General features: G+C 45.0%; 1 protein-coding gene across 2 annotated transcripts; it reads right to left on the bottom strand.

Annotated features, from left to right (window-relative positions):
- Positions 1-110: 110 nt before the first annotated feature.
- ATF6B (activating transcription factor 6 beta) lies at positions 111-17,507 on the bottom strand. 2 transcript variants are annotated; one of them, XM_088128615.1, is made up of 16 exons: positions 17,362-17,507; positions 12,029-12,132; positions 11,486-11,570; positions 9,493-9,608; positions 8,930-9,059; positions 7,888-8,064; positions 7,501-7,688; positions 6,878-7,063; positions 5,909-6,000; positions 4,671-4,841; positions 3,384-3,491; positions 3,052-3,142; positions 2,798-2,868; positions 1,856-1,967; positions 1,104-1,188; positions 111-1,009 (listed from the first exon to the last, which is right to left on the bottom strand). In XM_088128615.1, exons 1-16 carry the CDS (start codon positions 17,444-17,446, stop codon positions 738-740), a joined length of 2,073 nt encoding a protein of 690 aa, XP_087984741.1. In that variant the 5' UTR covers positions 17,447-17,507; the 3' UTR covers positions 111-737. The 2 variants fall into 2 exon arrangements, with proteins under 2 accessions (XP_087984741.1, XP_087984742.1); XM_088128616.1 differs by having other exon boundaries at positions 11,486-11,567.
- Positions 17,508-17,628: the final 121 nt, after the last annotated feature.

Genomic DNA, 17,628 nt, shown 5'->3' with positions numbered 1-17,628 from the left:
AAGAACCCCACAAAATGTGGGGCTTTGCTTGGTGCCGTTTTGCTGCTGGATTAGTCTGCCTTCTGGCTGGACATCAGAACAAAAAAAGATCAGCTAAGCGTGAGGTTTATTTGTAGCTATTATTTAAAAAAAACACAATTAGGGAAAATACAAACACAAAAAAGACCCAGAAGAGCAGGCCTAAGTGCCACCAGAGCAATTTGAAGAGGACAACATACACACTTCAACACGCTCACTAACTCACTCTCATCGTTCGCTCTCTCCCTTTGTAAAAAAAGAGAACACTCATCCTTCTTCCACCCTCACACACTCTAGCTCGCAGACAGCAGTTGAAGACACCTCTCGTGTCCGTCCCTTAATTCACCCGACTCTTTCTCGCCCCCCCCAGGAGGCAGCACCGATCAGCAAGAGGTTTCTTTGGGGCGATGCTCGGGCCCAGGCATCCCTTGGGCTGGCAGGAAGCCAGCAGCGGCACCCAGAGCCCCCTCCTTGCGGGACAAATTCTTTTGAGCCTTCTCGGAAGCAGCAGCGGCCTGGGCCAAGGAACCTCTTGAGAAAGAGGCTTGGGGGGCGGGGGAGAGAGAAAAGGCCCCCGAAGAGATCTGCCCAACCAGCCCCTAGAACAGGGGCTGGCCACCAGCAGTGGCGCATCCATCCGTCACTCGGGCAGGGGTGCACCAAGGAGCGGGGCATGCAAGTCCCTAGTTGGAAGAATGTCCTTTCCAGAACTCCTTCACCTAGCCCCCTCCGTGTTCCCCGAGGTAGAGAGTGCGATGGGAATGCCGCCGGGCTGAGGGCAAAGTGGGGCGATGGGAGCGCAAAGTTGTACGGGGGGTCCTTCCAGAAAAGGCAGGCGGGGACGGCTGGGTGCGGTTGTCAGAAGTGGTGCCTTGGCGTCTCAGGAAGGGGGGCACCGTGGAGCTCTTGATGTGGATGACGCGGGTGTCCATGACCTCACAGTCGACCTGCATCATGACTTCGTAGCCCAGGGAGGAGCCGTAGAGGCTCTCTGGAGAAGAGAAAGAGATCCTGAAACGCAGCCGCCTTTGGGGGAGGGCAGCTGCAGCCCAGCTCTCCCAAGGCTTTTGGCTTCTTTTACTTACCATTCAGAGCCATGGCGGGCATCACCAGGGACATTTTAGGGCGGGAGGTCTTGTTGTGGCTGATGGCAGGCAGCAGCAAGTGATCCTAAGAGAAAAGGAGACACGCAAGACCTAGTTTTATCACTGACCCAGCACCACTGGCATCCTGGCCCCAGAGAGCTTGTGAAATGGAAGCTCCTTGGCATGAGGAGACAATTGTGCTATCTCCTAGAGACGGGAACCGCAACTCCTGCAATTTCCAGCAAGAAAGGGCGAGACTGACTTAAACAATATGTAATCCAGATCCTTCACCACCAAACAGATGAGATTTTTTTTCTTAAAAGGAATCACCATTTCTCAGCTGAGACCCCAGCTTTACTAACAGGCTTGCCTCACTTTCCTTCATCTAAGTTCTTGGCCTTGTAAAGGACCATGAGTTACTCCTTAATCTAGAGACAGAGACACTGGCATCTTCTCACACTTCAAAAGGAAGACCTTCTGTTTGCTTCTCCCCCTCCACATGTTTCCTATCACCTCCAGTTTTCAGCACAAGATAGAGTTCTAACCTACCTATTTGGTAGGTGAGGGCTTCCTCCATTGCTACCTTAATCTTCCCTTGCAAGGGTTTCAGGGAGAAGCAAAAGTTGGACCACCACATTCTGAACACACTGGGTTGGTCTTCACAAAACCAACTCACAAACTCCACAAACTGCCCTACTGTCTGCAAATGTTTCTTTGTGGTTCAACAGCACTGCGGACGGCTCTTCACTCACCCTGCGGAAGGACACAACGTAAAAAGTATCCTCTCGGCGGTCAATGGCATCCATGAAGTCGTGCTCTGTATGGTCAGGATGCTGGTACACCTGTAACTGACTCAGAGAATCCCTGGGGGTGGGGGAAGAACCAAGATATAGAGAAGTGTTTTTCTACCCTGACACAAGCACTTCACCAAAGCCATAGGATATTGGAATGGGGTCTGAAATGGAGATGGGGAGAGAAAAGGGGGGTCAATGATACACAGCTTAGAGAAGAGAGCAATGGGCAACTACAGGTAGCCCTCACTTAACAACCATTTGTTTAACAACCGTTAAATTTATAACAGTCCTGAACAAAGGGGCTTACAACTGGTCCATGCACTTACAACCATCGCAGCACCCCCAGGGTCACACAATTGCCATTTGTGGCCTTCCCAGCCAGCCTCTGGCAAGCAAAATCAATGGGGAACCACATGATTCACTTAATGGCCATGGCGATTCGCTTAATTACCAGTGCAAAAAAGGTCATAAAATTGGGCATGACTCACTTAACAACCACCCTGCTTAACAACACATTTTCCGGTCCTTACTGTGGTCCTTAAGCGAGGACTACCTGCATGTCATACTGGCAGTTGCCCAGGAAAGGCACAGGAGGCTATTGGTGGCATAGTCCAACTAAGCAGGAATAACAATTACACCCTCCTTCAAATAATTGGAAAAGAGGAGACAGAATCACCCTCACTAAAGACCACCGCAATAGTATTTTCTGCTTATGCATATGAATGGAAGGAGCAACCCGGGTACTATTGTAAGAAACTTTGCAGGTTCTGCCTTCAACAGGAGAAAAACCCTAAGTAGTCAGGGAAGAGTAGAAGAAACCACAATCTTCCCGTTAGGATGGAGACTCCAGAGGAAATCCCCAGTGAAAAGGCAAGAGGATCTGCCACAAGAACCACTTACCTCTCAGGGTATTTGGGGGGGCTGGCTGGAACATAGCGGGAAGGGCTTGGAGGCTTCCTTTGTGGCTTGTCCTGAAATCCCAAACACATGGGTTGTAGGTAAGGATGGGAGAGATGCCTGTGAGAGACACCAGGGTTTCTTAAAATGTAAGATACCCCACTTTTCTTTTGCAAGCTACCGGATATTCTTTGTCCAGCCTCTGGGGCCCCCCTGGGGGCCCGTTTTCCTTCCCCTCCAGACGTGTCATGTCCCACCTGGCTGCCCTTAGCTGCTTTGCGAGTTTGCAAGGGTTTCCTCCGGTTGATCTGGTGTCGTCGGACCCAGCCGCTGAGCTCATCTGCCAACCTAGAGGTGGGAGAGGAAGCCAGTGGAGGATTATCTATCGCTCTGAAAGCCTCAAAACCAGTATTTCTCAACCTTGAGAGCTTGAAGATGTGTGGACTCCAATTCCCAGAATTCCCCAGCCAGCCTTGCTGGCTGGGGAATTCTGGGAGTTGGAATCCACATATCTTCAAGCTGTCAAGGTTGAGAAACACTACTCTAAACTAATAGTTGAGCAGTATCAACCACCCTTTACAGGACCTACCGGAGCGATTCAGTGCGATTGAATTGACGGCAATCTGAAGCGAGGAACAGCTCATCCAGGTCCCTCAACATGAGGTCCTTCATATCTGAGAAGGGAGCTGACAGGTTCCTGAGCATGAGAGAGAGACAAAACAAGGATAGTCAAGATACTTAGCAATTCAATAGGTAAAGCTGGGCTGAAAAAACCCACCCCCCTCATTTGCCAACAAGAACCACTTGCCCAAAGCACGACTGCATCGGTATCACAATAAGCAAGCAGCTCTTAGAGTATTCTGCCCTGGAAATAAGACACCATTTTAAAAATGCAAATACATCAGAAGTGCATCACTATTACCGTCAGCCCTTCGAGGTAGTCCAGACAAGAAGCACCAACCATGCCTACTAGCTCTATCTTTATTGTAAGGTTACAATAACAGAATCTTGCAAGTCTAAAAGTACCTCTCCCCTCCCTTACTTTTACTCTCCTGAAAACTAGGGAGGGTGCCTTCTGCAATGCTTTTTCCACCTCCCCTCTTTCAGACTCAGATTTTGTTTTATCAGACCGTTGTCTGGGCTGTGGCTCTTCCTCTTGTCTCCCAAGGTCCTTCTCACGTACCATGACAACGGCATGGGTCCAGGTTACCTGAGGGACCACCTCACCCCCATCACATCAACCGTCCCACCTGGTCAGGCAGAGAGGGCATGTTGCGGACCCCATCAGTGAGAGAATGTCAGCTGGCGAGGCCCAGGAGGAGAGCCTTCTCTGCCGTTGCCCCCGCCCTTTGGAATAGCCTTCCCCCAGAGGTGCAGCAGGCCCCTACCCTCCCAGCTTTCCGGAAAGGATTAAAGACCTGGCTCTGCCATTGTATTTATTTTCTATTTATTTAGGATTATTTTATATTGTAATTTTAATTGATTTTAACCGCTTTGTAAACTGCCCAGAGTCATTTTTTTAATGAGATGGGTAGTGACAAATTTGATATATAAATTTTAAAAAAATACTTCATTATCCTTCATGTGATCGGGCAGGAAGACACTGCAACTTAAAAAAACAAAAGGATCTTTCCAGTGATGAGGGTACTCTAAATCAGTTTTTCTCAGCCTCCGGAACTTTAAAATGGGTGGACTTCCAACTCCCAGAATTCCCCAGCCAGCATGGCTGTCTGGGGAATTCTGGAAGTTGAAGTCTACACGTCTTAAAGATGCTGAGGTTGAGAAACACTGCTCTAAATGATTTAATGGAGGAAATCACAGGCAGCTGCTTCTCTTGGCACATTATTTCATTCCACACTTTCTGCATCCAAATTACCGGAATTGGGCCTTGCCTGGCCTTGCCAGGGTCTCCTCTTGCTGTTCCTCCTGCTCCTCCTCTGGCACTTCAACAGCTTCTTGTGTAATGGTTAGAAGATGCCTCTGGCCTGGGCCAGACTCCAGTTCCTGCTTGGGCTGAGACACATCTGCAGCCTTGTGTTCGGTAATGCTGGAGAGATTAAAAAGTGGAATCAGGTCCCAGCCTCTGGATACTTGACAAAGAATTACTTCTGTCCTATATAGTCTAGGGCACTGTCTTCAAACCAACACCTTTTGCAAAAATAAAGTGTCACGTCTCCATAACCCCCAAAGAATGGGCCAGAGTAGTCAGCACTCCACCCCAGTTCTTCCTGAACCTGCCCTAACAGTGAGACAAGGTCATGTGAAGAAGACCCAAGACTGTCCAGCTTCCCCACAACTAGCAAGAAAGAGGTGGCACAGCAGAAAAACAGAGTCAGTTGGATTCAGCAGGAAGAGATATGCGAGGCTACAGAGAACAAAGCAAACCCTTATAGAGCCACAGGTAAAAATGAGACAATTATGTACCACTTTAAAGAATGACGCTTTTGTGGACTTGTCAGAGGCATAAAGTGAGCAGGGGAAAGAAGCCAGAGAGAGAGAGAATGCTAACTAACATTACTAACAACATAGCCAGACCATATTCTTTAAAATACAGAACTTAAGTCTACGGCAGTGTTTTTCAAACCTGGAAACTTTAAGATGTGTGGACTTCAATTCCCAGAATTCCCTGGCCAGCATGCTGGCCAGGGAATTCTGGGAGTTGAAGTCCACACACCTTGAAATTGCCAGGTTTGAAAAACACTGTTCTACAGGTTCCAAAGTTATGAACAGTGAGTGATTCAAGGTAGGATTCTGTAATAGGAGACAAACATACTTTAAAAGCAAAAGATTAAGCAGTTTTTAATTTAGCAAATGAACAACTACTAAAAAGAAGCAAGCATTTAAAAAAATCGGAGTCAGCAATATAGGCTACAATATAGTTCTACAGAAATTGATTCAATAGGCAGGCAACATTCTTCCAGGAAACAGGTTCACGCCTGGAGAAGTCCTTCCAAGCCATTCTACTGAACAAGTAAATGGAGGACCATTGCCCATGCACACCTACAGCAGATGAAGCTGACTGTCCCAGCAATTTGGCAACTTCATAGGGCTTCCAGACAGAACAATGAGCCACACTATCTCGCAACCCAACCCAAAGATGCCAGGAGGTCTCACCTGACAGGCCCAAAATTGAAGGCTATGAAGAGCAGCACAACCATGACACAGATAACTTTTCGGTTCCCGGAGCCAAACTTCAGCTCGCTGTTCTATATGGGAAGACAGGCAAGTTATCAGGCATCATGGCACACTGCATTCAACATTTACAGCTCCTTCGAATGGAATCGTCTGATTCAGTGTTGCAGCTTTTCCCAACTTCTTGCTACCTAGAAAGAGCTGAACTAGAACAGCTAATTGCTGAGTGATCCTGACTGATTATGTGCCATCAAGCCAGTGTCAACTCTTAGTGACCACTTGAACAGATTTTCTCCAGGACAATCTGTGGCCAGCCTGGTCCTTCAGGTCTTCCAACAGCGCACCCAAGTTATCCTACTGACTGCAAAGTAACAGCCATCAGAACTGGAGAAATGAAACTTCCCAGAACAAGAGGGTCATATCAGCATTCTCAGCAGAACCCCAAGGTCTGCAAAAATACAGGAAGTGTTTCAAAAAATGAAGGCGCCACCATCTGGCATACCAACTTACTAAGAACTAGCAAGCTCTGCAGCAAAAGAACGTTATACCATATCCTATATCAGTAGGGAAAAAAATGAGGAATTAGGTGATTGGGCTCCTGCATAGTGATAAACCATACAATGGTTTGCTTGGTTATGGCTTAGAGTGCTGGGCTAACTTTGCAAATGGTGCTGCATTCAAGAAGTCGCAATTAAGGAAAGCGCCCCAGCTCAGGGGGAAGGAAAGGGGGAGAGTGAATCAAAATGGATTATCCCAGAGCTGCACGGCTAGCTAGCTAATATTCTGAACTGCCGCATTTCAATTGGGAGGCAGATGTAAGCACACGCAGTGCCCTTCTGTTGCACGTCCCATCTGAAAACCGAAACGTTCTCAGCTATACATCCCCGTGATAGGGAGCCATCGTGACTATGTGCTTTCTTGAGAGTCCCGTTCCTGGTGGAAGGGGCTCACCTCGTCCAGGACACCATCTAGCCGGCGCCGAAGGGCAGCATTCTCCCGTCGCAGCCGTTCGTTCTCCGCCAGGGCCTCTCGCAGCCGGGATTCCAATCCTTGGAGATATTCCTTCTTTTTTCGGCGGGACTGACATGCTGATTCACGGTTCTTTATCATCCGCTGCTGCCTTTTCAGGACCTTGATCTTCAGCAAACGAGTAAGGAAAGCACTATTTATATCCATAGCATAAATGAAAGATGGAATGAAGTTCAGTCTTCAGGACTCTTTGGCATCTAATATGGATAACTGTTGACACATTTTTCTGTGCTTGTTTCTGAAATTCAGTTCCACGGACAAAGCCTTTAGCATCCTCCAGACCGCTTTGTTCGCCAGGTAAAACTTACCTTGTTTATATTACTTCCTCTTCTGCCACAGTAATTAGCAAAAATTATGTACTGTAAAGTTAAGATAGGTTTTACTGTTGCTACTGTACTTATCTCTTGTTGGAGACTGTTAAAATGTAGGAGTTTAGCAGAACGGTGTACGGTGTGGCTATTCCTGATGTGACTCGCTTGTAGATCTGCCCGTGATTTGATGTTGCTGGAAGAGAAAACGCTCTGGCACCAAAAGCCATGACTTACATCAATCTCCTGGTTGCAGGGTCCTATCTGTGTCGGTGCAGGGATGATCGCTTTAGCCTCCGGCTTGGGGACTGAGGGGGCTGGCTTAGGTGGGAGAACTTCCTTCACAGGGGACTGAACCTTGATCAAACCAGACACGGGGAGATGCAGCAGCTCAGACTGGGAAATCACAACACTTTGTGCTGGAACTGAGGCGAAAAAAGCCACAATACTGCTTCATATACACCATAGTCTTCATAGAAGAAAACAAAGCCTTTCCCCCAGAATGCCCCCCAAAAGCAAAGAAGCCCGTGCTCCTTCTACATCTCTACATCTCCAACCTGCACACATTCAGCTACTGTAAATTGCTCCATTATTGTCCAGAGAAAGTCCCCCTGGCCTAGTTACCTGAGATTCCAGGGTTGGTGGTCTGTGACTGGGTCACAGGCACAGGCTGCAACAAGATGGTCTTACTGGAAGTGGTTGCTGGCTGTCCTGGGACAGTGGTCACCACAACCGGCTTTGGCTGAATGGGGGGTTTCCGACTCAGAATGCTCTCCGCTTTATTGGGAGCCCCTGGTTTCCCTGAAACAGAATTGAGTAGCCAAATACCAAATAAGAATCTGTCACAGCTCAACAAATTATGCTGATGAGCCACCCTGAACCGGAGAAGAGCCAGCTATTATCATCTTGAAGGAGGAAAAAACCCAGTAAATGAGAGATCATAGAGACATTTATCACTCCCTTTCTTCAATGAGTTCAGTTTTGATACCATTCATGCCCAAGCATTATTTATTGATTTCAAATGAGGCCCTTTGAAACTTTTCTTTAATTAAATTTAAAAAATGAAGAAAAAGACACAAAATTACAAAAAAAAACTTTAAAAAGGAAACAAAACATACAAAGTGTATATTTGCAGAGATACCACTTTTCTACAGAACATCTATCCAATCTGTTATCAGAAGTACTCATCGTGATACGTTAAAAAAAAACGCCTCACATTGAAAAGTGCTCTGGTTTTGATTCTTGCTAACAAGCCATGAATATTCACTAGCATTCTAACTAGTGTGGGTGAGGTGCCAACTGTTAGGATTTAAATTATAAAAGCTGATGTGCGAAATACAAAATGCCGGTTTGGCTCAGAAAACTAAATACATGGCCAAGAACAGGAAGGGCAACACGGTAAGTGTGAAAAATCTGTAGGGGATGCAGAAAGTGAGACAGGAAGAAAGTGTCACATATTAATTGTAACTAACAAACAGGTTATTTGGTTATACTTCTCCCCCTGCCCCAGATACTCAATATATTTTTCAGGCACAGGATACCACAGCTCCAGAAATTACATCTTCTTCATTGGATCTGAGCACCAGAGTGAGGTTCTATTTCTTACTAAATTCATTGCAGAAGCAAGAAATAAATGCTTGCTCCTACATGATGCTTCCCAACGTACCTGTTTCAGAAGTTGGGACTACATTTATGTGTACAGTTCCAAAGGGAGGTAAAAGGACATCTCCAAACATACACGGAGGGGTTGGGGGATGCTCCGTCTTCACTCCAATCACATCAGCTGGTCCAGGGACCTGGAAAAAAAAATGAATGTCTCAACAGAGGCATCAAGATTCTCCATCATGATGCTTCTCGAACATCTGTAAAAAAAAAAATTTTTTTTTTCAAGAACGGTTTTTATATGTTTTACAGGATTTTTGTTATTTATTATTTCTGGTAATTTTTATGATAGGGAGGGAGGGAGGGAGGGATTTCTGATGCTCCCTGCCAGTTTCCCACAAGCAGGGTCAATAGGGAAGCCAGCAGCAAGTCATAAGTCACCCACACTCCCACTGCTTTTTTGCCCTTGGTCATTCTGTTTCTCTGTTTAGGTAAGGAAATATCTCTGAAACAATGACCCAGTGGGTCACAGGTTTTCTAGTAATAAATAAAAGTAAAATAAAAAAATATGTGTATCACCAGTTGGGCACCATTGTTCTCTATGAAGAGGCCTCTGAGAAGACCTACCTGCTCTGAGAGTTCTGCAGAAGAGGAGCACGCAGCAGATGAATCGGAGGAGCCCACGGATGAATCAGAGCAGTGCGATGAGGCAGGGGAGACTGGCTCAGACTTTACCTGCAGCTCTAAAAAAGGAGACCTATTCAGATACTTTCACTGCCAGCCTGCTGACCCAAGACAAAAGGAAACTGTTCATAAGTATCTCCTCTTGGCCTCTCATTCCCACTATTCTTTCCCATCCACCTCTCCCCCATCCCCGCTGCCAATTTCTACAGTCAGCCCTAAGTGGTGAATCCCAAGGAAGCCGTCTTCATGGGCCTCTAATCCCATTCAGCTTTGACAGCCATGCCACCAGTTCCCTCCATCTGGGTCCACAGAAGAAGCAGTTCTCTCACTGTTGCCAATCTGATAGGCTACAACTCTCCGAAGGCATGATCAGACAGCTACACCTCCTGCCTATCATAGCTTAGCAAAAGGAGAAGCAAAACAGTTTCTCTTAGCTGGGCTTGCTTTTGAAGAGTTTTGCTTCTCCTTTTGCTAAGCTATGATAGGCAGGAGGTGTGGCTGCCTGATCATGCTTCGTTCCACCTAGAGCTGAAGAGTTATCAGGTCCAAAAACTGCCTTGATCCCAAAGCCACTGCTAATGTTTTCCTCTCTAAACGATCAAATAATCTGATTATCTGATACAGATTCACATTTCTTCTGACCTGATTTAAAAACCAAGGCAATGGAAAAACCAACAAGTGATCTTGTGATCAGAGCTTATCCACTCTGCAGAGCCGCTAATCCCATAACCACACGCTGCCACCAACCAACCGAAAGTGCTGTCTTAAGCAAACCTTGCCCAACTACCCCCTTTCCAGAACAGTTCCTATCACTCCTAAATATCTGATTTTGCAGCTTCTTAGCTATGCCCCTTAAAGAACAGCTGTGAATGGTTCTCCGTAGAATTGCACTAAGAATTAAATTTGGATAGGTATAGAATTCTAACTAAGGGGAAAGTGACTTACAGTTCTTAAGCTGCATGGCCTTTAGGTCACCCCACAGGGCATCTACTTTTTTTAAGCAATATATTGCAGCCAAGATAATATCCAGACAATAGGACAAACTGTCAAGTCATAAGTTGCAAGCTAGTTTGTGGTTTCAGCCTTGAACAGAAGGGAAGTCAGAAACTGGGGTGGGGTGGGGTGGGGTGGGGGGAGGACAAGGAAGAGGAAAAAGCAAGCAACTGAGCCTCTTATCTCTTCTGCTTTGCCTACAAAGGGGCAATTCAACTGTCAATCAATTAGAAAAGCTTGCTTCAGTTTCTTTGATGCAGGACAGACACAACCTTATCTTTGCCCATTACTACTCTTACTGCACAAAACTACTCCTAGACAAATTATGCACTGCTCCAACAATTCTGGGAAACAGAAATAAAAGCTGTTTGCTGGATCAGATCAAAGGCCCATGTGGGCAGCGATCAGCTAGGTGCTTCTGGGAAGACAGCAGGCCACAAAGGCAAAATCCATCTTTCTCCTACTGGAAATAATTTTGCTACTAAATATAGATTTATATTGAGTGGTTCATCATGTGACCTCTACTCCATCTGGCAATGGCTTTCCAAAGTCTTCCTAAAGGTATCCTTTTTTAACAGGAGGTACTGGAGATAATGTCTAGGATTTCCAGCATGCAAAATAGTTTTGCTAAATAGCCAGTGAGTAGGCAGGTTATATACAGATTTGCATATATAGATTTGTACTAACTTGAGGAAGTAGGCTAACCTAACACAAATCTCTTCCTTATGAATATCATCCTACTCTATCATTTCCAGAATGACACCATCTTAATGTTTTGCATAAAATACAATCTTGCAACAGCTTAAAAATCAATGGACTTATTATAAAAACTTTTCTAAATCACAGTCCACTTAATCAGATTTATCAGATCCTACATAGTATCCTCAGTTCTACAACAGGTTCTCAATAGCCCACCTACCCACAGCTTCATGAAAGTACTCACCTGGGAACAGAGATTCTTGCAAAGGATCCCAAGGTGGGTCTGGAGGCATAGTTTCCATGTCCAGATCAAACCCATCATTGAACTGCTGGCATAGAAAGGAAGATATAAATAAAAACAAAGCTTTTCATGGGTGGGGAACAGTAAGCCTGACCCTTTCTATCTGAGGAACAAAGTGTGATGGCAATGAATGAATGTGTAACAGAAGAGGTATAGTTTGGAGCTCCAATTTAATAACACTTTCAGGGATGCAGGTAACACCCTTGGGAATGCAACCTAAAATTGTACACTTGTCGTGCCAGCCATTATAACTGGGAACATAATCATTTCAATGCAGATGTGCCAGACTCCAACTGAACTCAAAAACAAACAAAAAAGCTGAAGTGGCAGGGATGGGAATGAGCAGGATACCAAAGTACAATGAATTCATTTTTTTATAAAGTTATACAGGAGGGGAGAGAAAGAGATGAGAAGTATGCCCTGTCATCACATGGGAGGCATGCTGGAAAGCAGAAAATTTTCTTCTAAAGGCAAAGGTATTCTCACCATAGAATGGGTACCGCCACTGTCCATAATGCTGTGTTCAAGACAAGGGAAAAGCTCAGCTGCCACATCTCCATCATTATCCAAGCAGCTGTAAAGACCTGCATCTGTAGGAAAAGCAGCAAAGAGCAATTGGATGAGCAATTAGCTGACTCAAGTATGGGTTCTTTCTAATTAAGTAATTAATTAATTAATAATAATTGTATATGCCACTTGACTCCCAGCAAGTCTGGACTTTTTCTTTTATTTAGGTTCCTACCGCTACCTTCCACTAATAGCTGTGAAGTCCTTGAGATTCTCTGAGCTTGGTTCTTTTCTTACAAACATTTCATTACCCAGCTAGGTAACATCTTCAGTGCTAAAATGGGATGGGGTTTGCTCTCCATTTATGTGCTGTGGCCTGTCTTGCCAGTGCTGGTAAGGGTGGGGGTTTTGTTTTGCTCCTCTGGCAGTTCTTTCTAGTAAAAAAGAAACAACTAGAGAAGACACATGAAACCATTAACAGCATCTTCAAAGGAATAACATTCACCAGAGAGGAAGAAAACAACAACGTGCTACCCTTCCTGGATATCCTCATCAGCAGAGGAAAGAACAGGAAATTAGAAACTCAAGTTCATCAGAAGACAGCCCACACCAATCAAGTACTCCATTACCAAAGTAACAACCCAACCTCCCACAAGAGGAGCTGTGTAAGAACATTATTCAAGCAAGCACAAACACATTGCAGAAACCCTGAACAGCAGAAAAAGGAAAAAGACCACCTATACATTTTCCAACAAAATGGATATCCATGGAATTTTATCAAAAAGTGCCTGACCACTCAACCTACTACAACAAGCTATGAAAAGGATCACACTGCCATACATCAGAAATGTCTCAGAAACCACCAACAGATTATTACAACCATATGGCATCTCTGTAGCACACAAACCAACAAAATCACCCCAAAATACTCTAAGTAAACCAAAAGACCCAGCAGCCCAAGAAGAAAAAGCAGAAGTCATTGACAGTATACAGTGTAAAGACTGTAACAAACACTACGTAGGACAGACAGGCAGAAGACTAGCAGAGCGCATCCACGAGCACCAACTAGCAGTCAGAAGACATAATGAAAATTCCTTAATCTCACAATACATGGACAGACTCAACCATAGTTTTAACTGGGAAACTGTCAGCATTTTAGACCAAGCTAAATCCAAATATGCAAGAGAATTCTTGGAAGTCTGGTATTCAGACAAGGCAGCAATTAACAGACACATAGAGATAAACAGCATCTACTTACTATTCAAAAGAGACAAAAGACCAGAAGATTGCCTCGCCAGCAATCATCACCCAGATAAGCAAAGGTTACCACCAGGCACACAATCAAGCAGCAAACATAAGCCAATCAAAGAACTACCAGAGGAGCAAAACAAAACCCCCATTCTTACCAGCACTGGCAAGGCAGGCCACAGCACATAACTAGAGAGCAAACCCCATCCCATTTTAGCACTGAAGATGTTTGTTGTTGTTTAGTCGTTAAGTCGTGTCTGACTCTCCGTGACCCCATGAACCATACTGCGCCAGGCCTTCCGGTCCTTCTCTGCCTCCCTGAGTTTGCTCAGTTTCATGCTCATTGCTTCAGTGATGCTATCTAACCATCTCATCCTCTGCCGTCCTCTTCTCCTTTTGCCTTCAATCTTTCCCAGCATCAGGGTCTTTTCCAAAGAGTCCTCTCTTCGCATTAGGTGACCAAAGTATCTGAGCTTGAGCTTCATTATCGACCCTTCCAATGAGCAATCAGGGTTGATTTCCTTTAAGATTGACTGGTTTGACCTCCTAGCAGTCCAGGGGACTCTCAAGAGTCTTCTCCAGCACCACAGTTCAAAGGCATCAATTCTTCGGCGCTCCGCCTTCTTTATGGTCCAGCTCTCACAGCCATACATTACTACTGGAAAAACCATAGCTTTGACTATGCGGATCTTTGTCGGCAAGGTGACGTCTCTGCTTTTTAATATGCTATCTAGGCTTGCCATAGCTTTCCTCCCAAGGAGCAAGCGTCTTTTAATTTCATGGCTGCAGTCTCCATCTGCGGTGATCTTGGAGCCCAAATAAATGAAGTCTGTTACTGCTTCCATTTCTACCCCTTCTATTTGCCAGGAATTGATGGGTCCAGATGCCATGATCTTAGTTTTTTTAATGTTGAGTTTCAAACCAGCTTTCGCACTCTCCTCTTTCACCCTCATCAAGAGGCTCTTTAGTTCTTCTTCACTTTCTGCCATTAGGGTGGTATCGTCTGCATATCTGAGGTTGTTGATGATTCTCCCTGCAATCTTAATTCCGGCTTGTGATTCTTCCAGCCTGGCATTTCTCATGATGTACTCTGCATATAGGTTAAATAAGCAGGGTGACAGTATACAGCCTTGTCGTACACCTTTCCCTATTTTGAACCAATCGGTTGTTCCGTGACTGGTTCTAACTGTTGCTTCTTGGCCTGCATACAGATTTCTCAGGAGACAGGTAAGGTGGTCTTACCTCTTTAAGAATTTGCCACAGTTTGTTGTGATCCACACAATCAAAGGCTTTTGCATAGTCAATGAAGCAGAAGTAGATATTTTTCTGGAACTCTCGTGCTTTCTCCATGATCCAGCGAATGTTGGCGATTTGATCTCTAGTTCCTCTGCCTCTTCGAAACCCAGCTTGTACATCCGGTAGTTCTCGGTTCATGTATTGCTGAAGCCTAGCTTGTAGGATTTTGAGCATAACCTTGCTAGCATGTGAAATGAGTGCAATTGTGCGATAGTTTGAGCATTCTTTGGCATTGCCCTTCTTTGGAATTGGAACGTAAACTGACCTTTTCCAATCCCGTGGCCACTGTTGCGTTTTCCAAACTTGCTGGCATATTGAGTGCAGCACTTTAACACCATCGTCTTTTAGTATTTTAAATAACTCAGCTGGAATACTGTCATCTCCACTAGCTTTGTTGTTAGCAATGCTTCCTAAGGCCCACTTGACTTCACTCTCTAGGATGTCTGGCTCAAGGTCAGCGATCACACCAGCGTGGACATCAGGGACATTAAGATCTTTCTTGTATAGTTCTTCTGTGTATTCTTGCCACCTCTTCTTAATCTCTTCTGCTTCTGTTAGGTCCCTGCCTTTTTTGTCCTTTATCATGCCCATCTTTGCACTAAACGTTCCTTTCATATCTCCAATTTTCTTGAAGAGATCTCTAGTCTTCCCCATTCTATTGTTTTCCTCAATTTCTTTGCATTGTTCATTTAAGAAGGCTTTCTTATCTCTCCTTGCTATTCTCTGGAAATCTGCATTCAGTTGCTTATATCTTTCCCTTTCACCCTTGCTTTTCGCATTCCTTCTTTCCACAGCTATTTGTAAAGCCTCATCAGACAGCCATTTTGCTTTCTTGCATTTCTTTTTCTTTGGGATGGTTTTAGTTGCTGCCTCCTGTACAATGTTACGGACCTCCGTCCATAGTTCTTCAGGCACTCTGTCTACCAAATCTAATCCTCTAAATCTATTCATCACCTTCACTGTGTACTCACAAGGAATATGATCTAAGTCATACCTGAGTGGTCTAGTGGTTTTCCCTACATTCTTCAATTTAAGCCTAAATTTTGCAGTAAGAAGCTCATGATCTGAGCCACAGTCAGCTCCTGGTCTTGTTTTTGCTGTCTGTATAGAGCTTCTCCATCTTTGGCTGCAAAGTATGTAATCAGTCTGGTTTCGGTATTGACCATCTGGTGATGTCCATGTGTAGAGTCGTCTCTTGTGTTGTTGGAAAAGAGTGTTTGCTATGACTAGCTTGTTCTCTTGACAGAACTCTATTAGCCTTTGCCCTGCTTCATTTTGTACTCCAAGGCCAAACTTGCCTGTTATTCCAATTACTCCTTGACTTCCTACTTTAGCATTCCAATCCCCTATGATGAAAAGGACATCTTTTTTTGGTGCTAGTTCTAGAAGATGTTGTAGGTCTTCATAGAAGCGGTCAACCTCAGCTTCTTCAGCATCAGTGGTTGGGGCATAGACTTGGATGACTGTGATATTGAATGGTTTGCCTTGGATACGCACTGAGATCATTCTGTCGTTTTTGAGGTTGTACCCCATTACTGCCTTTCCGACTCTCTTATTGACTATGATTGCAACTCCATTTCTTCTAAGGGTTTCTTGCCCACAGTAGTAGATATAATGGTCACCCGAATTAAATTCACCCATTTCCGTCCATTTCAGTTCGCTGATTCCCAAGATGTCGATGTTCAGTCTTGTCATCTCATGCTTGACCACATCCAGCTTGCCTTGGTTCATAGATCTTACATTCCAGGTACCTATACAATATTGTTCTTTGCAGCATCGGACCTTCTTTTCGCTTCCAGATACATCCACAGCTGAACGTCCTTTCGGCTTTGGCCCAGCCGCTTCACTCTTTCTGGAGCTACTTGGAATTGCCCTCCGCTCTTCCCCAGTAGCATATTGGACACCTTCCGACCTGAGGGGCTCATCTTCCGGCGTCATATCTTTTAGCCACTGAAGATGTTACCTAGCTGGATAACGAAATGTTTGCAAGAAAAGAACCAAGCTCAGAGAACCCCAAGGAATCCACAGTTCAACCCTGAGCTACATGTATTCACCTCTATTGGTACTAACAGCTGTATATACTAGAGTTACATGCTTCTTCCCCCAACCTCGTTTCACTGTATGCAGTTAACACTGCCATCCAACCCAGAACAAAACTGGAAAGACAGCTTATATAAACCAATTACACAGAAGCATGTGTTGCCACATAACATAATTCCATATCACACATGTATTTGCCAGGTTAATACCGACTACAGTAATATCCTTTGATCCCCTACTCGTTTTGCAGTATGTATAATTTTTGCTATCGTTTATACAATGCATTCTGTTAAACGTGTATAATAAAAAAAATGCAGAGAGAAAGACTCCTTCTTCCATATCAGATCTCTTCAGCTTTAATAACTACAGGCTAGTCAAAAGAACCAGTCTTGCAACACCTTAAAGACGAACGGCAATGCACACTGAAAGATCTTCCTGTTAGATAGATAAACAGTTAAATCCTTATGCCGCAACCTTTAACGACCAAGAGCGCTCTCCAATTAGGCGTCTGGCAGGCAGAATTGTAACAGGTGAAGCTTCCCCTTGGCGGAAAGTTATACCCAATTGCATACCGGCCTGATACCACCAATTGAAGTCAGAGAGTTTTCATCAGAGTATTTTTATGTTTTAGCGCCCCCCCCCCGCAACCCTGAAACCCAAGCCTCTTCCAGGCCTATAGGCTCTGCCCCCTCCTTCGGCCCATTACTGCCTCTCTTTCTACTATTCACCCCAGTCCTCGCTGCTCAGCAAGTTATCTGCTCGGAAGCGGCTTGAATCGCTCAACAGGATCAGCTCCGAAGCCAACGCCGCCATCTTCCTTCCGCCTTTCCTATACTATACCAACTCCGACTCCCACCCAGTCGACTATTGCCATAGCAACACCGCGGCCCAATGGGAAGTCTCTTCTTGCCTCCTCTGCCCACTCAGAAGGAAGATAAGGCGGGACCCGACCGATATATCCACCAACGGAATAGAATGGTACAGCGGAAGCGCAT

The sequence above is a fragment of the Python bivittatus genome, unplaced genomic scaffold (genome assembly GCF_059951505.1).
Source record: "Python bivittatus isolate LINGU-HERP-01145 unplaced genomic scaffold, Pbiv_v1 ctg000800_np1212, whole genome shotgun sequence".
Classification (NCBI taxonomy): Eukaryota; Metazoa; Chordata; class Lepidosauria; order Squamata; family Pythonidae; genus Python; species Python bivittatus.
This window is presented reverse-complemented; position numbering and strand designations above follow the sequence as displayed.